General features: G+C 50.4%; 1 protein-coding gene across 2 annotated transcripts in view; it reads right to left on the bottom strand.

The window, feature by feature from the left end:
- Positions 1-21,686, bottom strand: part of rnf123 (ring finger protein 123) — a 693,175-nt gene that overhangs the window by 248,630 nt on the left and 422,859 nt on the right. For both annotated transcript variants that reach the window (XM_086001224.1, XM_086001225.1), the window contains exon 33: positions 5,081-5,156. In XM_086001224.1, the coding sequence (XP_085857350.1) occupies positions 5,081-5,156 (76 nt within the window). The remainder of the gene's footprint in view (positions 1-5,080; positions 5,157-21,686) is intronic.

Below are 21,686 nucleotides of genomic sequence, written 5' to 3'. Positions count from 1 at the left end.
TTCAGTGGGAATGTATCACAGCCAAAGTTTCACAAGCCATCCTCGGCGCGGATTTCTTATGCGCCAACAGCCTCTTGGTAGATGTCCGAAACCGTCGACTGGTCAACGCGGCTACCTTCCATTCCGTTCCGTGCTTCCGCAGTTCCGCACCGGCCCATACTGTCTCCTGCGTGTTACCCTCGCCGGACGAATTCACCCGCCTACTAAGTGAATTCCCGGATCTGACCAAGCCCACTTTCTCCACCTCGGCAGCTAAGCATGGTGTCCAACACCACATTACTACGACTGGCTCCCCAGTGTACACACGAGCTCGGCGACTGGAACCCGGTAAGCTCGTGGCAGCGAAGGCCGAGTTTGCCACGATGGAGCGGCTGGGGATTATTCGCCGGTCGAATAGTCCCTGGTCCTCACACCAACATATCGTTCCAAAGCCCGGCGGCGGATGGCGGCCATGTGGGGACTACCGTCGACTGAATGATGCAACGACGCCCGATCGGTACCCGATCCCGCACATTCAAGACTTTTCCGCCCATTTGGCGGGAAACTCAATCTTCTCCAAGGTCGACCTCGTCCGGGGCTACCATCAGGTCCCCGTACACCAGCAGGACATCCAAAAAAACTGCGGTTATTACTCCCTTTGGACTGTTCCGAGTTCCTCAGAATGCCTTTTGGGCTCAAGAACGCCGCGCAGGCCTTTCAACGACTCATGGACTCGGTCCTGCGGGATCTTCAGTTTTTATTTGTCTATCTGGACGATATCCTGTTAGCCAGCTCCACCAAAGCGGAGCACGTCGAACATCTCCGCACCCTTTTTCGGCGCCTCAGCCAGCATGGCCTCAATCAATCCGGCCAAATGCCAGTTCGGCCTACATCAGATTGACTTCTTGGGCCACCGCATTACCCAGGAGGGTGCAATCCCGCTGCAGTCAAAGGTCGAAGCAATTTCGGCATTCCCGAAGCCACAGTCCACAAAAGCCCTCCAAGAATTCCTGGGCATGGTGAACTTCTATCACCGCTTTGTGCCGAAGGCAGCACAACTCATGCAGCCCCTCTACGAGGCCCTCAAAGGCAAGAGGGGAAAGGATGCAATAACCTGGACGGCGGCAATGGATGACGCTTTCGACAACACAAAAACCGCTCTAGCCAATGCAACTATGTTGGCGCACCCTCTGCCAGGAGCCACCATCGCCCTCACCACGGACGCTTCCAATGATGCCATAGGCGCCGTACAAGCACAGTGGGTCAACAGGTCGTGGCAGCCACTGGCGTTCTTCAGCCGCCAACTCCGGCGCAACGAACGCAAATATAGTACTTTCGACCGTGAGTTGCTGGCACTGTTCCTGGCCATTCGCCATTTTCGTTTCCTGTTGGAGGGACGTCCCTTCACCGCGTTTGTAGATCACAAACCACTGGCTTTTGCAATGGCCAAGACCGCCGAACCGTGGTCGGCCCGACAGCAGAGACAGCTAACTTACATTTCGGAATTCATGACAGACATCCAGCACGTAGCTGGCAAGGACAATTTGGTAGCCGATTGCCTTTCTCGATTATGCCCTCATGGCCACCGACCAAGCATCCGACCCTGAAACGCAGTCGTATCGCGCCGACACCTCTAGCCTCCAACTGGCCGATGTGCAATTCCACGCAGCAGGCACCTCGTTGCTCTGCGATGTCTCCATGGGGGATCCTCACCCGATCGTTCCAGCTACCTGGCGCCGCCAAGTCTTCGATGCCATCCATGGGCTTTCGCACCCGGGTGTGAAAGCATCCCAAAAATTACTGTCGGCTAAGTTCGTCTGGAGAGGAATGCGTAAGGATATCCACGACTGGGCTAACACCTGCGTCGTCTGTCAAAAGTCTAAGGTGCAGCGCCACGTCAGGGCCCCATTGGCCACGTTCGCTGTGCCAGAACGGCGATTCGACCAAGTCAACGTGGATCTCGTCGGACCGCCGCCACCATCCCAGAGTTACACACACATTCTAACCATGGTCGATCGTACTACCAGATGGCCCGAGGCAGTACCTTTGGCGTCTACTACGTCTGCCGATGTAGCCAGAGCGTTCCTCTCCTCGTGGGTCGCATGTTTCGGCGTTCCGGCGGATATTTCTTCAGACCGCGGTCCACAATTCTCGTCCGAGCTCTGGAACGCTGTGGCCCAGGGTCTTGGCACCAAACTCCACCGCACTACGGCCTATCACCCACAGGCAAACGGTTTGTGCGAACGTTTCCACCGATCGTTAAAGGCATCGCTGAGAGCCAGTCTCCAAGGCGCTGGCTGGGTGGATAAGCTTCCATGGGTCATGTTGGGGCTGCGCACGGCACCCAAAGAGGACCTGCAATCGTCTGCCGCAGAGCTCGTGTACGGTCAGCCGCTCCGCGTACCGGGAGATTTCATGCCGCTTCCCACCGCGCCATGGTCTGCGGCCGACCAACTCAGCAACCACCAGGAAATGGCCAAGGCTTTCGCGCCCATTCCGACTTCGCATCACGGCCTGCCATCTTCGCACGTTCCAGCGGAGCTAAAACATGCTGAATTCGTATTCATTCGGCATGATGCCCATAGGGATCCGCTCAAGGCTCCCTGCACAGGACCTTTCCGCGTAATAGAGCCTGGCGACAAGAGTTTCTTGGTTGACATCGGTGGTAAACCAGACCACATCTCCATTGATCGTCTCAAACCGGCGCATCTGGACATCGACCGGCCAGTAGAGACTGCACAGTCGGCACGCCGTGGCCGCCCTCCAGCTGCATCTGCACCAGTCTGAAGGCTCCCATCCGCCAGCCCGCCCGCTGTTCAACAACGTTCACTCCAAGAATACAGGAGTCGCTCCGCCTGTCAGACCTCCTAGTCGATTGACTTTTACTGTTAAAGACAATTCTGGGGGGGCGCATGTGGCAGAGCCACCAAGGGGACTCTGATCTTATGTACATAATTATCTTTAACTAATTGTTAGCTACAGAATGAATCTGTATCTCTGTTCATATTATCGCATGTATATAGCGCGGTCCCTTTAAGACTGAGACCCAACACGATGACGTCATCACGTTGATCACGTGATCCTCCAGCGGTGGGAAAACGTTATGACGTCATGACGTCCGACCAGGGAGGGGCTCTAGTCAGTCCTCGTGGAGCTAGCAACCAGTACAGACCTGTTATCCAGCTTTCCATTGTTTTAGTGTTAAACTCTGTTTATTAGTATTAAACATCGTTTGTTTAATAGACTGACTCGATCTCAGTCCTTCAGTTAAGAATCTAGCTGTTCCTACAAGAGTCCATTATTATAAAAGATGTAATAGCAGCGCACTTGGAAAACAGTGACAGGATCGGACAAAGTCAACATGGATTTACAAAAGGTAAATCATGCTTGACTAATCTACTGGAATTTTTTGAGGATGTAACTGGTAGAATAGATCAGGGAGAACCAGTGGATGTGGTGTATTTGGACTTTCAGAAGGCTTTCGATAAGGTCCCGCATAAGAGATTAGCGTGTAAAGTTAAAGCACATGGGATTGGGGGTAAGGTACTGTCTTGGATAGAGAACTGGTTGGCAGACAGGAAGCAAAGAGTTGGAATAAATGACTCTTTTTCCGAGTGGCAGGCAGTGACTCGTGGGGTGCCACAGGGATCAGTCCTTGGACCCCAGCTATTCACAATATATATAAATGATCTAGACGAGGGAACCAGATGTAACATCTCCAAGTTTGCAGATGACACAAAGCTGGGTGGGCGTGTGTGCTGTGAGAAGGATGCAGAGAAACTCCAGTATGTTTTGGACAGGTTGGGTGATTGGGCAGATGCATGGCAAATGCAGTATAATGTGGATAAATGCGAGGTTATCCACTTCGGTAGCAAAAACAGGAAGACAAATTATTATCTGAACGGCAATAGATTGGGAAAAGGGGAAGTGCAACGAGATCTGGGTGTCCTTGTGCACCAGTCGCTGAAGGTAAGCATGCAGGTGCAGCAGGTGGTTAAGAAGGCAAATGGTATGTTGGCCTTCATAACGAGAGGATTTGAGTACAGGAGCAAGGAAGTCTTGCTGCAGTTGTATAGGGCCTTGGTGAGACCACACTTTAAGTATTGTGTGCAGTTTTGGTCGCCTTATCTGAGGAAGGATGTTCTTGCCATGGAGAGAGTACAGCGAAGATTCACCAGACTGATACCTGGAATGGCAGGAATGACGTATGAGGAGAGATTGGGTCGATTAGGCTTATATTCGCTAGAGTTTAGAAGAATGAGAGGGGATCTCATTGAAACTTATAAAATTCTAACAGGACTAGACGCAGGAAGGATGTTCCCGATGGCGGGGGAGTCCAGAACCAGGGGTCACAGTCTAAGGATAACGGGTAAGCCATTTAGGACTGAGATGGAGGAAGAATTTCTTCACCCAGAGAGTGGTAAACCTGTGGATCTCTGCCACACAGGGCAGTTGAGGCCAATTCATTAAATATATTCAAGAAGGAGTTGGATATATTTCTTAAGGCTAAAGGGATCAAGGGATATGGGGAGAAAGCAGGGACAGGGTACTGAATTTGGATGATCAGCCATGATCTCATTAAATGGCGGAGCGGGCTCGAGGGGCCGAATGGCCTACTCCTGCTCCGATCTTCTGTTTCTATGAAATACCACATGTTACATGCAAATTTGAACAGAAAATAATAAAGAAAATTAGATTTAAATATTAAAAACCATTATTACTTCCATTTCCATGAGTGTGTCTTTGTGTTGTTCTGACCAAGCCCGAGTCCCACCCACCCCCCGAGCCGCCTTAAACAAGGGACAGTGCTCGATACACACAATCCTAAGCAGGGGGCAGTGCTCTATACACACACAATCCTAAACAGGGGACAGTGCTCTATACGCACACACAATCCTAAACTGAGCTAGAGTGTTCTGTACCCACAACTTTAAGTGGAGACAGAATGTGCTTCGAGTGGGTAAGTGTATTGCAGTAGTTAATGTGTGGAGGTGAGTCTAATAGCTTTGCTAGTAGCTCACCGGCCAAACCAAGGGTATATACCCTACATAAACATCAGAAAATGCATTTTTGAAAAAGCATGAAAGAGGACACTACTCACCAGGTAAGCGCAGATTGACAACACGGTCGAAGAGGTTCTTTTCAGCCGTCACTCGGTTTAATACTTGGTTTATCAGCTGTGGAAGAAGCAAGTGGGTAGCGATTAGATAGGAACCCAATTACTTATCGAATGAAGACAGCTGATGTGTGCTTATAGCTTTTGCTTCCCCATTCATTGCAGCGGAATCAACACTGACCTGCATGATTGAATATTTAGTGCCGCCCTCCCAAGATATCCTTTCAGAGCAGCCTGGAATATCTAAAGCAACAGCTTGGAACTCCTGATTTCAACAGTTGAGAATCTGACTCCGACTCTTATTTCTCATTCAATACTCATCTCGTTTGCTGGCTCTCACCCTACCAGTAGGCTGGGGCCATTGGGCTGGTGAAAGCATGCCTTTTGCCAGGTTCATACAGATGGGTACAAGTGGGCCAGCATCACGCTCAAGGCTGATGGAGGAAGCACAGGGCCGGGGGAAAGGTAAAGTAAGGATATGAAAACTACTTGTCCTCTCTCTTGCCCATTGGGAGACACAGGTCTATTGCAGCGTATGTCATATTACCCAGTCTTCAGTAATTGACTTTCACATAGATTTATTCACCCTCACTATCCAACAGATCTGTAACAACAAATGATCTAAACTGCTGAAAGAATTAAAGGAGAAGCTAGTCTGTTCCGATGAGCTTAAGCTCCTGATTGTAGGTTCTCAGCACAATAGACTACTTTTCAACACAGCTCACAGATCAATAATGACATTAGCCTTAGAAATCTTAATGATATCCCTCAATGGAATCCCCCAATCTCTCCAATGTGTAATCAGAATATGCTCAATATGGTCAGAAATCAACCAAGACAGAAACATCAAACAAAGAAAACACTGAACAAATTCATGACTTGAAATTCTCGATACCAGTAATGAATTTCACTGACCATCTGAGTCATAAACTGTAACTAAAATTCTTCTTCTTAGGCAGTCCCTCGGAACCGAGGATGACTTGCTTCCACATTAAAAATGAGCTCGCATGTGACTGATTAGTCCAATGTGGGACCTACAGTCTCTGTCACAGGTGGGGCAGACGGTGGTTGAAGGGGCGGGTGAGTGGGGTGCTTGGGTTGACGTGCGCTCCTTGCGCTGCCTGCGCTTGGCTTCCGCTTGCTCCCGGCGAAGAGACTCGAGGTGTTCGGCGCCTTCCCGGATGCTTCTCCTCCACTTTGTGCGGTCTTGGGCCAGGGATTCCCAGGTGTCGGTGGGGATGTTACACTTTTTCTAGTATGTTTTGAGGGTGTCCTTGAAGCGTTTCTTCTGCACACCTGGGGCTCTCTTGCCATGCCGGAGCTCTGTGTAGGGCACTTGTTTTGGGAGTCTCGTATCGGGCATGCGGACAATGTGACCCGTCCATCGGAGCTGATTGAGCATGGTCAGAGCTTCGATGCTGGGGATGTTGGCTTGAGCAAGAACACTGACATTGGTGCGCTATCCTGCCAATGCAGGATCTTGCGGAGGCAGCGTTGGTGGTACCGCTCCAGTGCTTTGAGGTGCCTGCTGTACATGGTCCATGTCTCTGAGGCATACAGCAGGGCAGGTATCACTGCTGCCCTGTAGACCATGAGCTTAGTGCCGGGTTTGAGGTCCTGGCCTTCAAACACTCTCTTCCTCAGGCGACCGAAGGCTGCACTGACGTCGATGTCTGCCCTTGTTGACAGTAGGCTCCTGAGGTATGGAAAGTGGTCCACGTTATCCAAGGCCTTGTCGTGGATTTTGATAATCGGGGGGCAGCACTGTGTGATGGGGGCAGGTTGGTAGAGGACCTTTGTCTTACGGATGTTTAGTGTAAGGCCCATGCTCTCGTATGCTTCGGTGAAGGTGTTTGCGATGGTTTGGAGTTCGACCACCGAGTGAGCGCAGAGGCAAGCATCGTCTGCATATTGTAATTCGACGACAGAGGATGGGACAACCTTGGATCTGGACTGGAAGCGACGGAGGTTGAACAGTTTCCCGTTTGTTCTGTAAATGAGCTCCACTCCAGTGGGGAGCTTACTGAGGGTGAGATGGAGCATTGCAGCAAGGAAGATTGAGAAGAGCGTTGGTGCAATAACACAGCCTTGCTTGACCCCGGTTCGTACGTGAATTCGGTCTGTGGTGGAAGCGTTGGTCAGGATCACGGCTTGCATGTCGTCGTGAAGTAGGCAGAGGATAGTGACAAACTTTTGAGGGCAGCCAAATTTGAGGAGGACACTCCATAATCCATCACGGTCACCATTTGTAACTAAAATTACTGACCAGCTCAGTCACTAACCTGTAACTAAAATTACTGACCAGCTCAATCACCACATGCAACTAAAATTACTCTCCAGCTCAGTCACTAACCTGTAGCTAAAATTACTGACCAGCTCAGTCACCACCTGTAACTAAAATTATTGACCAGCTCAGTCACTAACCTGTAACTAAAATTACTGACCAGCTCAGTCACCACCTGGAACTAAAATTACTGACCAGCTCAGTCACTGACCTGTAACTAAAATTACTCAGCAGGTCAGTCACCAACCTGTAACTAAAATTACTGACCAGCTCAGTCACCAACCTGTAACTAAAATTACTGACCAGCTCAGTCATGAACCTGTAACTAAAATTACTGACCAGCTCAGTCATGAACCTGTAACTAAAATTACTGACCAGCTCAGTCACTAACCTGTAACTAAAATTACTCAGCAGGTCAGTCACCAACCTGTAACTAAAATTACTGACCAGCTCAGTCACGACCCTGTAACTAAAGTTACTCACCAGCTCAGTTACTAACCTGTAACTAAATTTACTGACCAGCTAAGTTACCACCTGTAACTACAATTACTCACCAGCTCAGTCACGAACCTGTAACTAAAATTACGGGCCAGCTCAGTCATTAACCTGTAACTAAAATTACTGACCAGCTCAGTCACTAACCTGTAAATAAATTACTCACCATCTCAGTCACTAATCTGTAACTAAAATTCCTGACCAGCTCAGTCAGTAATCTGTAACTAAAATTACTGACCAGATCCAACACTAACCTGTAACTAAAATTACTGACCAGCTCAGTCCCTAACCTGTAACTAAAATTACTCACCAGCTCAGTCACTAACCTGTAACTAAAATTACTGACTAGCTTAGTCACGAACATGTAACTAAAATTACTGACTAGCTTAGTCACGAACCTGCAACTAAAATTACTGACCAGCTCAGTCACTAACCTGTAACTAAAATTACTGAGAAGCTCAGTCACTAATCTGTAACTAAAATTACGGACCGGCTGTCACCACCTGTAACTAAAATTACCGCCCAGCTCAGTCACTAATCTGTAACTAAAATTACTCACCAGCTCAGTAACTAATCTGTAACTAAAATTACTCACCAGCTCAGTAACTAATCTGTAACTAAAATTACTGACCAGCTCAGTCACTAACCTGTAACTAAAATTACTCAGCAGCTCAGTCACCATATGTAACTAAAATTACTCACCAGCTCAGTCACTAACCTGTAACTAAAATTACTGACCAGCTCAGTCACTAACCTGTAACTAAAATTACTCAGCAGCTCAGTCACCATATGTAACTAAAATTACTCACCAGCTCAGTCACTAACCTGTAACTAAAATTACTGACCAGCTCAGTCACTAACCTGTAACTAAAATTACTGACCAGCTCAGTCACCACCTGCAACTAAAATTACTGAGCAGCTCAGTCACTAACCTGTAGCTAACGTTACTGACCAGCTCAGTCACCATCTGTAACTAAAATTACTGAACAGCTCTGTCACTAACGTATAACTAAAATGACTCACCAGCTCAGTCCCTAACGTGTAACTAAAATCACTGACCAGCTCAGTCACCACCTGTAACTAAAATTACTGACCAGCTCTCACCATTTGGAACAAATTACTGACCAGCTCTGTCAACATTTGTAACTAAAATTACTAACCAGCTCAGTCACTAACCTGTAACTAAAATTACTCAGCAGCTCAGTCACTAACCTGTAACTAAAGTTAGTCCCCCATAAGAGATTAGCGTATAAAGTTAAAGCACATGGGTTTGGGGGTAAGGTACTGACTTGGATAGAGAACTGGTTGGCAGACAGGAAGCAAAGAGTTGGAATAAACGGGTCTGTTTCCGAGTGGCAGGCAGTGACTGGTGGGATACCACAGGGATCGGTGCTAGGACCCCAGCTATTCACAATATATATTAATGATCTAGACAAGGGGACTAGATGTAATATCTCCAAGTTTGCAAACTACACAAAGCTGAGTGGGCATGTGTGCTGTGAGAAGGGTGCCGAGAAACTCCATCCAGTATGATTTGGACAGGTTGGGTGATACGGCAGATGCCGTATAATGTGGACAAATGTGAGGTTATCCACTTTGGTGGCAAAAACAGGAAGGCAGATTATAATATGAACGGCAATAGATTGGGAGAAGGGGGAAGTGCAACGAGACCTGGGTGTCCTTGTGCACCAGTCTCTGAAGGTAAGCATGCAGGTGCAGCAGGCAGTTAAGGCGGCAAATGGAATGTTGGCCTTCATAGCGAGAGGATTCGAGTACAGGAGCAAGGATGTCTTGCTGCAGTTGTACAGGACCTTGGTGAGACCACACCTCGAGTATTGTGTGCAGTTTTGGTCGCCTTATCTGAGGAAGGATGTTCTTGCCATGGAGGGAGTGCAGTGAAGATTCACCAGACTGATACCTGGGATGGCAGGAATGACGTAGGAGGAGAGATTGGGTCAATTGGGCTTATATTCGCTGGAGTTTAGAAGAATGAGAGGGGATCTCATTGAAACTCATAAAATTCTAACAGGACTAGACAGACTAGATGCAGGAAGGATGTTCCCGATGGCGGGGGATTCTAGAACCAGGGGTCACAGTCTAAAGATAAGGGGTAAGCCATTTAGGACAGAGATGAGGAGGAATTTCTTCACCCAGAGAGTGGTGAACCTGTGGAATTCTCGACCACAGAAGGCAGTTGAAGCCAATTCATTAAATATATTCAAGAAGGAGTTAGATATATTTCTTAAGGCTAAAGGGATCAAGGGATATGGGGAGAAAGCAGGGACAGGGTACTGAATTTGGATGATCAGCCATGATCTCATTAAATGGCGGCGCAGGCTCGAGGGGTCGATTGGCCTACTCCTGCTCCTATCTTCTATGTTTCTATCTTGTTTATGTCTACCCCATCGAACCCCTTTATAATTTTCAAGACCTCTATTAGGTCACTTCTCAATCCTCTCTTTCCTAGAGAAAAGAGACCCAGCTTGTTCAGTCTTCACTAATAGTTGTGCCCTCTTAGTTCTGGTATCATCCTGGTCAACATTTTTTGCACTACCTCTAGTGCTTCTATATCCTTTTCGTAATATGGAGACCAGAACTGTGCACAGTACTCTAAGTGTGGTCTAACCACAGTTCTATCTAAGTTTGACACAACTTCTCTGCTTTTGAATTCTATTGTTCTAGAAATGAACCCAGTGCTTTGTTTGCACTTTAAACGGCTTTGTAAACCTGTGTTGCTACTTTTAATGATTTGTGTATCTATACCCCATCACTTTGCACTTCTACCCCATTTAGACTCTTTGGCCTAGAAATTCGGTGGGCTGCGCCACCAGTTAGCGCCACTGGCTGCGCCTCCCGCGATATTTAGCTGGGGCGCTAATGGTGGCGTTAGCCTGTTGCGCTGCGCCGCCACCGATGACATCATTGGTGTGCGCAGCGCCCCGCTACTGCCCCAATCGCAATATTTGGCAGCGACCGCCTCTGTAGCGCCGTTCGCAAATGGCGCCCGGTTCACGGGGCCTACCTGTGGCGGCAGTGGCGCAAATTAAGGTGGAGGTGCGGGGCAGCCGTTTTTTTCAGCGGCCGCCTGCCAGCACCTCCGTCCCCGGCCTCCTGATCGCCCCCCGCAGCATTGCCGGCTGTTTTCCGAGAGCCCAGCACCTCTCCTCGGTGCCGGGCTCTTTTGCTGGCACTCGCGATCTCTGATCGCGCTGGTGCAGGCCCCTCCCCCTTAAGAATAGGAGGAAGGCCTGCAGTACCGCAGCGCGCCGTGCCACAGCGTGTGGCGCTGCGGCACGCTGCGTTGCGATATTCAGTTTCAGCGCCCTAAGAGGGACGCGGAGCGCCTCGAGCCTCGCCCCGTGTCCCTCTTGGGGTGCTCAAGCTGAATTTCCGGCGGTCGCTAATGCGCCAAACGCTGCGCTAAATCCGGCGCCCAGGCGAGCTTGGCGCCTCATTTGCGGCTCCACCCAATTTCTCCCCCTTTATTTTCCAAGGAATATGTGGCCTCCTTATTCTTCCTACCAAAATGCATCACCTCACTTACCTGTATTGAAATTCATTTAGCAATTACATGCCCATTCTGCAAGTTTATTGATATCTTCTTGTATTTTGTTGCAGTCTTCCTCAGTATCAACTATACCCCCCAATTTGGTGTCATCCACAAATTTTGACATTGTACTTCTGATTCCTGAGCCCAAATCATTTATATAAATGATGAATAGTGGTCCCAGCACCAATCCTGTGGAACACCACTTCCCACCTTTTGCCAGTCTGAGAAACGACATTTTTAAAGCAAGGCCAGTATTTATTGCCCGTCCCTAATTGCCCTCGAGAAGGTGGTGGTGAGCCACCTTCTTGAACCGCTGCAGTCCGTGTGGTGAAGGTACTCCCACAGTGCTGTTAGGGAGTTCCAGGATTTTGACCCAGCGACGATGAAGGATCGGTGATATACTTCCAAGTCAGGATGGTGTGTGACTTGGAGGGGAACTTGGAGGTGGTGATATTCCTATGCACCTGCTGCCCTTGTCCTTCTAGGTGGAAGAGGTCATGGGTTTGGGAGGTGTTGCCAACGAAGCACTGGTGAGTTGCTGCAGTGCATCTTGTAGATGGTACACACTGCAGCCACGGTACGCCGGTGGTGGAGGGAGTGCCAATCAAGCGGGCTGCTTTGTCTTGGATGGTGTCGAGCTTCTTGAGTGTTGTTGCAACTGCACTCATCCAGGCAAGTGGAGAGTATTCCATCACACTCCTGACTTGTGCCTTGTAGATGGTGGACAGGCTTTGGGGAGTCAGGAGTGAGACACTCGCCGCAGAATACCTAGCCTCTGACCTGCTCTTGTTGCCACAGTATTTATGTGGTTGGTCTAGGTAAGTTTCTCGTCAATGGTGACCCCCAGGGTGTTGATGGTGGGGGATTTGGCGATGGTAATGCCGTTGAATGTCAAGGGGAGGTGGTTAGACTCTCGCTTGTTGGAGATAATCATTGCCTGGCACTTCTGTGGCGCAAATATTACTTGCCACTTATCAGCCCAAGCCTGAACGTCATCCATGCGGGCATGGACTGCTTCATTGTCTGAGGAGTTGTGAATGGCGCTGAACACTGTGCAGGCATCAGTGAACATCCCTATTTCTGACCTTATGTTGGAGGGAAGGTCATTGATGAAGCAGCTGAAGATGGTTGGGCCTAGGACACTGCCCTGAGGAACTCCTGCAGCGTTGTCCTGGGGCTGTGATGATTGACCTTCAACCACCACAACCATCTTCCTTTGTGCTAGATATGACTCCAGCCAGTGGAGTTTCCCCCCCGATTCCCATTGACTTCAGTTTTACTAGGGTTCCTTGATGCCACATTCGGTCAAATGCTGTCTTGATGTCAAGGACAGTCACTCTCACCTCACCTCTGGAATTCAGCTCTTTTGTCCATGTTTGGACCAAGGCTGTAATGAGGTCGGGAGCCGAGTGGTCTAGGCGGAACCCAAACTGGGAATCAGTGAGCAGGTTATTGGTGAGTGTCGCTTGATTGCACTGTCGATGACACCTTCCGTCACTTTGCTGATGACTGAGAGTAGACTGATGGGGCGGTAATTGGCTGGGTTGGATTTGTCCTGCATTTTGTGAACAGGACATGTCTGGGCAGTTTTCCACATTGTCGGATAGATGCCAGTGTTGTAGCTGTACTGGAACAGCTTGGCTAGAGGCACGGCTAGTTCTGGAGCACAAGTCTTCAGCACGATAGCCGGGATGTTGTCGGGGCCCATAACCTTTGCTGTATCTAGTGTGCTCAGCCGTTTCTTGATATCACGTGGAGTGAATAGCATTTAATCACTACTCTCTGTTTTGTAGCCAGCTTGCTATCCATTCTGTTACTTGTCCTCTGACTCAACATGCTCTCACCTTAATCATGAGTCTACTACTTGTTGTGTCCGTGTGTTAATGGAGACACGGAATGCAGGAGTTGGTTTACAGGTGTTTACTGGACAAGGTCTGGAGGTGAACTAACAGATACAATACAAGACAATATACAGGCTGATATAGCCCGAGTGGCCATTACCGGCATTACAGTACACAGGGGGCTCTTAAAGGCACATACACCACAATTCCTCCCCTTTTAGACAACCAGTACATAACATTTTAAGTAATTGTTATTTAACATGTTTACAAGAACAATAATCTACATATTGCTGCAGTTAATCAATTATAAGTCAGTCTCTCTGGAGGCTTCCTGACTCGGTCCGGATAACGCCTCGGTGGTGTTGTAGTTTTCGGTGTAGTAGGTTCTTTTGACAAGGTCGATTCGGCTGGAATGCCAGTGTCGGGTTCATCTGGTTCTAGCATCACCGGATCGGAGGTAGATACCATGGGTATCTCTGCTTCATCATCAGGTGTATAGAGTTGTGGTGTAGGTTGTCCCTTTTCGGATGACTCTATGATCTGGTCAGCATGGCGTCTTATTATGCTTTCTCCAATGTCCACGGTATACATCAGCGGTCCTAGTCGTGTGCAAATAGTTCCAGGCTGCCATTTCTCGGTACGGTAGTCCCGGGCCAAAACTTGTTGACCTATCTGGAAGGTTCTAGTTGGCCTTTCATTCATGCCTTGAAATTGCCGGTTCTCTACGTCCCTTCCGATGTTTGGCTTGATCAAATCCAGCCGGCATCTTAGTCTTCTATTGAAAAACATCATGGCTGGAGTCTGGTTTGTAACCATATGTGTTGAATTCCTGTATGCAAACAAGAAGTTATCTACCTTATGCTGTAGATTTATGTCTTCATTACCCATGGCCTTTATGGCCTTCTTGAAGGTCTGGACAAACCTTTCAGCCAATCCATTGGTGGCGGGATGGTATGGGGCGGATGTATAGTGCTTAACCCCATTGTTTTTTTAAGAACTTCCTGAATTCTTCGGACACAAATTGTGGTCCATTATCAGAACAGATCTGTTCAGGCAGCCCATTCCTGGCAAATATGGTCCTTAATACTGTGATGGTTTTTTCCGTGGTGGTGGAGGACATCTTTATTACCTCCGGCCACTTGGAGTGCGCATCAACCGCGATTAAGAACATTGAGTCCATAAATGGACCAGCAAAGTCGATGTGTACCCTTTGCCATGGAGTTGAGGGCCACTCCCATGGATGTAGAGGGGCTTGTGGTGGGGCGTTTTGGACCTTCTGGCATCCTCGACAGCCCTTGGTCATTTCTTCGATGTCTCCATCGATACCTGGCCACCACACAAACGCTCTGGCTAGGTTCTTCATTTTCACTCCACCCAGATGCCCCTCGTGAAGCTCCTTTAGCACTTTATCCTGGAGTTTGGGTGGAATTACCACTCTGGATCCACACATCAAGGTTCCTCGGCACACTGACAGCTGTTCCCTTCTTTGCGAGAATGCTGGCAACAGTGGTTCGCCATGTGCTGGCCATCCCTTCACCGTTAAATCGTAGACTTGTGAGAGAGTCGGGTCATTTCTCGTTTCCTTTTCAATGGCAGAATTTGTTACTGGTAGACATTCTACTATGGTAGAGTGGAACATTTCCACTGGGTCCACTGTAGGTGCCTCTTCTACCGTTGGCAACGGTAGACGCGATAAACCGTCAGCATTTCCATGCTGTTTTGATCCTTTGTATTCTATGTCATATCGGTGTGCCCCTAGGAAAAGGGACCACCTCTGTAGCCTTTGTGCTGTCATAATGGGAACACCCTTTTTAGGGTTGAATATGGAGACGAGGGGTTGATGGTCAGTCAACAAGGTAAATTTTTGTCCGTGTAGGTAATGGTTGAATTTCTTCACTCCCCATACCAGGCTGAGTGCTTCCCTGTCGATCTGGGCATAGTTACGCTCAGCTGAGTTCAATGAGCGTGACGCAAAAGCTATCGGCCGTTCTGAGCCATCAGGGAATCTATGTGATAATAGCGCTCCTACGCCGTAAGGGGATGCATCGCACGCCAGTCTGATTGGCAGTGATGGGTTGAAATGAGCCAAAACTTCCTTGGACGTGATCAAGCCTATTACATTTATGGAAGGCACGTTTACAGTCCTCACTCCATTCCCAAATTACTCCCGTTTGTAGCAGTTCGTTAAGAGGGTGCAGAACAGTTGACAAGTTCGGTAAAAATTTATGATAGTAATTTATCAATCCCAGGAACGACCTTAATTGTGAGACATTTTCAGGTGCTGGTGCTTTTATGACAGCTTCAATTTTCTCAGGGGACTTATGTAACCCTTCTTCATTAATTATGTGGCCACAATTTGATATTTGTTTCTGGAAAAATTCACACTTGGGGCGGTTTGCTTGTAGGCCCCGTTCTCTCAGCCTAGTGAGCACCTTCTCCAAATTGGCAAGGTGTTCGTTGTCGTTTTCTCCTGTTACAAGGATGTCGTCTAGGTAGCATTGAGTCCCAGGAATCCCTTGCAGGACTTGTTCCGTAGCTCTTTGCCAGATAGCTGGAGCTGATGCTATTCCGAAAACCAGTCGATTGTACTGGTACAGGCCTTTGTGTGTGTTTATTGTGAGATACTTTTTAGAGGCCTCCTCAACCTCCATCTGTAGATATGCCTGTGCCAAGTCAATTTTCGTGAAACGTTTCCCTCCGGATAGTGAGGCGAAAATATCTTCTATCCTCGGAAGAGGATACTGTACCATGTGAAGGACCGGGTTTACAGTCACCTTGAAGTCCCCACAGATGCGAATTTTTCTCTGTTCTTCAGACTTATCATTATTCAACGTTTGCTTCATGACCGGGACGATGGGTGTTGCCCATTCGCTCCAATCTATCTTGGATAACACGCCTGTCCTTTCCAAATTCTCCAGCTCTGCCTCGACTGCTGGACGAATTGCGTATGGCACCGGCCTTGCCTTAAAAAACTTGGGAATTGCCGCATCTTCCACCTTTATTGAGGCGGTGACGGCTTTCAAGGTTCCTAGTTCCTGTTGGAACACTTCTTTGGCGTTGGCCAAGATGTCTTTTAATCGTTCAGGTATGATGTCATTGTGGCGACACGCCACCACTGGACATAATCCGCTCACGGCGGCACAGACAGTCTAAGCAGAAGCCCCCAGCCGGGCCCGGGCCCTTTCCTCCAGCAACTTGTTTCCCGCAGGGACAGGCTGCCGGGAGCACTTCCTGTCTGGGAAGTATTTAAGTGGATGTGCGGGCTTTTCTAGTTCCTGGTTGCCATGTGGTCAGAATAAAGCAGTTGTGTTTTCAATAGCTCTGTCTCGACTCCCACGTTTGCCGCGGTATCTCAACACTGGTGACCCCGACGCTCAGGACGAATCCTAAGCTAGCATGGCGGATACAAACGTAGTCACGGTTAAATTACCTGACTTTTGGGAGAACCTCGCCGAAGCCTGGTTCGTTCAAGCTGAGTCCAGATTCCGGCTGAAAGGCATTACAGTCGACGCCACGAGGTACGACTACCTCGTCGCCTCGCTCACCTACGCTACAGTCCCCAAGGTTTGGGCAGCGCTGCAGAATCCACCAACGGAGGGCAAGTACGAGCATCTGAAGGCTGCGCTACTTAAAAAATTTCAAACGTCCTCTTACCAGCGCCACTGCCAACTCCTGGACCTCCCCGGCCTTGGTGACGCTTCACCATCAGACCTGCTTTCCCACATGCTGTCCCTCTCCGACGACAAAAATCCCGGCGCCCTTTTTCGCATGCTTTTCATTCGGCAGCTCCCCGCCAGCATCCGCCCGCTCCTTGTGGAGTCTGACTCCACGGACCTGAATGAGATAGCCGAAAAGGCCGACCGGCTGCTCTCTGCACAGGCCGCTCGCGACGTCGCGCCCGACCTCACGGTCTTCCCGGGCCGCTAGGCCCGAACCGCCCTACCACTCCGGGTCACTGCTACTACCACACCCGTTTTGGCGCTAGGGCTCAACGCTGCACGCCACCGTGTTCCTTCAAACCCCCCCCCGCACCGGCCCCCGCGATGGCCGCGGGGCAGAAGGAGCCCCTACTGTACGTCACTGACGACAGAACCAACCGCCGATTTCTGTGCGACACAGGGGCCCAGCACAGCATCACTCCCGCCTCCGCCCTCGAGATCCAACGCGGCACACGGGGTATCACACTGGCTGCAGCCAACGGCTCTGAAATCCGCACATATGGCACCCGCATGGTCACGCTCGACCTCGCGGGCCGCCGCTACCGCTGGGAGTTCCTGACAGCCAAGGTCCTCTGCCCACTCATTGGCGCCGACTTCCTATGCGCCCACGGCCTCCTTGTCGACATTCCGAGGCACCGCCTCGTCGACATCAACACTATGGCCCCCATCCCCGGCGCCTTTACCCCGGCCCGTTCGGCCGGCCCGACGGCCTACTGCCTCGCCAGAGCCACGGACGACTACTCGGCACTCCTAGCTGAGTTTCCCGCCCTCACTAACCCGACCTTTTCGGCCAAAGCCGCCAAGCACGGTGTGGAACACTACATCCCCACCACCGGCCCCCCAGTTTCTGCCCACGCCCGCAGACTCAACCCGGCCAAGCTGGAAATCGCGCGGGCCGAGTTTACCAACATGAAACAACTCGGCATCATCCGCCGCTCCAGCAGCCCTTGGGCCTCGCCCCTCCACATCGCCCCCAAGCCCGGCGGAGGCTGGCGCCCTTGCGGGGACTACCGCCGCCTCAACGACGCCACCACCCCCGATCGGTACCCGGTGCCACACATCCAGGACTTCTCGGCCCGACTGGCCGGACGAACCGTCTTTTCCAAAGTCGACCTGGTGCGCGGTTACCACCAAGTCCCCGTACACCCCGCGGACATCCCCAAAACGGCCGTCATCACCCCATTCGGCCTGTTCGAGTTCCTGAGGATGCCCTTCGGCCTCAAGAATGCAGCACAGGCTTTCCAGCGCCTTATGGACTCAGTCCTCCGGGACCTGAACTTCCTATTCGTCTATCTAGACGACATTCTCGTGGCCAGCTCCTCCAAACAGGAACACCTCGAACACCTTCGCATCCTGTTCGGGCGCCTAGCCCAACACGGGCTCATCCTCAGCCCGGCGAAGTGCCAATTCGGCCTAACCGAGATCGATTTTCTCGGTCACCACATCACCCCTGCTGGGGCCGTCCCCCTGCCCAACAAGGTGCAGGCCGTCCAGCAATTCCCCCGCCCCACAACCATCAAGGGCCTCCAGGAGTTCCTCGGGATGGTGAACTTCTACAACAGGTTCATCCCCAGAGCCGCAGCCCTTATGAAGCCCCTATACGACTCCCTCCGAGGAAAATCCGGCAAGATGGACGTAGCCTGGACCACTGACACGGCAGCCGCCTTCGACGCCACCAAAAACGCGCTCGCCGACGCCACTCTGCTCGCGCACCCGAGGGCCGATGCCCGGGTCGCGCTCACCACCGACGCCTCCGACCACGCGGTCGGGGCCGTGTTCGAGCAGTGGGTCAATGGCGCGTGGCAGCCACTTGCCTTCTACAGCCGCCAACTGCGCCCCCTGGAGGTCAAATACTCCACTTTCGACCGCGAGCTTCTCGCACTCCACCTGTCGGTCCGCCATTTCAGGTTCCTCCTGGAAGGCCGCCCCTTCACCGCGTATGTGGACCACAAGCCACTCACATACGCGATGGCCAAGCACACCGAACCCTGGTCCGCTGGGCAGCAACGCCAGCTCGCGGCCGTCTCCGAGTTTACTACGGACATTCAGCACGTCTCCGGTAGAGACAACGTGGTCGCCGACTGCCTTTCCCGTCCCGCCGTCTGTGCGAATCACCTCGCGGTCGACTACGCACAACTAGCAGCGGCCCAGCTCACGGACCCAGACCTCCTGAGCAGCAGAGGCCCGGCTTAAAAACCGGCGCCAAAGCAGAAGCCCGACCAGTTCGGGCAGGGAGCAGCAGCGGAGAGCAGCAGAGGCCCGGCTTAAAAACCGGCGCCAAAGCAGAAGCGTACCAAATCAACATCAGAGGAGAGAGGTAAAAAATAATCAGAGTGTGACGTCACCAGGGAGCACGTAAGTGATTGGTTGGTGAGTATTTCTCTCTTTTCAGTACAAGCTTGAATTCTGTGGTGTTAAATTTCTCGGGATTAAGGTGTAGTGGGGACAGTTGGTAAATAAAGCGCCCTAGAGTATACCTGTAACTGGGGTATTGAATTAATTTTTAAATTAATTAAAGGAGTAAGTCATGGCAGGAGAGCTCAGACCCGTGTTCTGCTCCTCTTGCTCCATGTGGGAAATCAGGGACGCTGCCAGTGTCCCTGATGACCATGTGTGCGGGAAATGCATCCAGCTGCAGCTACTTGTAGACCGCATTGCGGCGCTCGAGCTGCGGGTGGATGGGTTGTGGAGCATGCGCGATGCTGAGAGGCTCGTGGATACCACGTTTAGCGAGTTGTGCACGCCTCAGGGTAGGGCAGCACAGGGAGTGACCATCAGGCGGAGCAACAAAGGCAGGCAGGTAGTGCAGGGAACCCCTGCGGACATCCCCCTTTCAAACAGGTATACCGCTTTGGATACTGTTGAGGGGGATGACTCACCAGGGGAAGGCAGCAGCAGCCAACTTCCTGGCACTGGGGGTGCTCCTGCTGCCCAGGAGGGGGGGAAAAAGAGTGGGAGAGCAATAGTGGTAGGGGATTCTATAGTAAGGGGAACAGATAGGCGTTTCTGTGGCCGCAAACGTGACTCCAGGATGGTTTGTTGCCTCCCTGGTGCCAGGGTCAAGGATGTCACTGAGCGGCTGCAGGGCATTCTGGAGGGGGAGGGTGAACAGCCAGTGGTCGTGGTCCACATTGGTACCAACGACATAGGTAAAAAGAGGGATGAGGTCCTCCATCAAGAATTTAGGGAGCTGGGTAACAGATTAAAGGGCAGGACCTCAAAGGGTGTAATCTCTGGATTACTCCCAGTGCCACGTGCTAGTAAGTATAGGAATGGGAGGATAGAGCAGATGAATGCGTGGCTAAAGAGTTGGTGTAGGGGGGAGGGTTTTACTTTCCTGGATCACTGGGCCTGCTTCTGGGAAAGGTGGGACTTGTACAAGTCGGACGGGTTGCACCTGAACCAGAGCGGGACAAATATCCTTGCGGGGAGGTTTGCTAGCACTGTCGGGGGAGGTTTAAACTAACTTGGCAGGGGGATGGGATACAGAGGGGAGCTGAAATAGGGGGGGATGTGCTGCCAATTATGGAGGAAAAAACAAGTCAGCTTGGTAGACAGGGCAAATATATAAGGGCAAGGCTGGATGGCATCTATTTTAATGCAAGGAGTCTTGCAAATAAGGTGGATGAACTGAAGGTGTTGATAAACACATGGGAGTATGATATTGTTGCTATCACGGAGACATGGTTGAGGGAGGGGCAAGACTGGCAGCTCAATATTCCGGGGTACAGAATCTTCAGGCGAGACAGAGGGGGAGGTATAAGAGGAGGGGGTGTCGCAATATTAATTAAGGAGTCAATTACTGCACTAAGGAGGGATGATATATTAGCAGGGTCCTCTAATGAGGCCATATGGGTGGAGCTTAAAAACAAAAAGGGGGCAAGCACTTTGCTGGGAGTGTACTATAGGCCTCCAAACAGTCAGGGGGAGATAGAGGAACAGATATGTAGGCAAATCTCAGAGAAATGTGCAAATAATAGGGTAATAATAATGGGGGATTTCAACTTCCCCAATATTAACTGGGATAGTCAAAGTGTGAAAGGCTCAGAGGGTGTAGAATTCTTAAAGTGCATCCAGGAGAGCTTTTTGAGCCAGCATGTAGAAAGTCCTACAAGAGAGGGGGCGGTACTGGACCTAATTCTAGGGAATGTGGCCGGCCAAGTGGAAAAAGTGCTAGTAGGTGAGCACTTTGGTGATAGTGACCATAATATGGTAAGATTTAAGGTGGTCATGGAAAAGGACAGGGATGGGCCGGAAATAAAGGTTCTAAATTGGGGGAAGGCCGATTTTAATAGGATAAGGCAGGATCTGGCCAAAATGGACTGGGATCAGCTACTTGTAGGAAAATCCGCATCGGAGCAATGGGAGGCTTTCAGAAGGGAGATTGAGATCATACAAGGGCAACATGTTCCCATAAAGGTCAAGAGTGGTTCCAAAAACCACAGGGAACCGTGGATGTCAGGGGATATACGGGAATGGATTAGGAAAAAAAGGAGGGCTTTTGGTAGATACAAAAGGCTAAAGACGGAGGAAGCCCTAGAGGAGTACAAAAAGTGCAGGGGGATACTTAAAAAAGAAATTAGGAGATCAAGGAGGGGCCATGAAATAACACTGGCGAGCAAAATAAAGGAAAATCCGAAGATGTTTTATAAGTATATTAAGGGTAAAAGGATAACTAGGGAAAAAATAGGGCCCATTAGGG

The sequence above is a fragment of the Somniosus microcephalus genome, chromosome 11 (genome assembly GCF_052327205.1).
Source record: "Somniosus microcephalus isolate GS21.2 chromosome 11, FLI_Smic_1.0, whole genome shotgun sequence".
Classification (NCBI taxonomy): Eukaryota; Metazoa; Chordata; class Chondrichthyes; order Squaliformes; family Somniosidae; genus Somniosus; species Somniosus microcephalus.
Note: the sequence above shows the minus strand (reverse complement) of the source record. Positions and strands in the feature narration are given on the sequence as shown.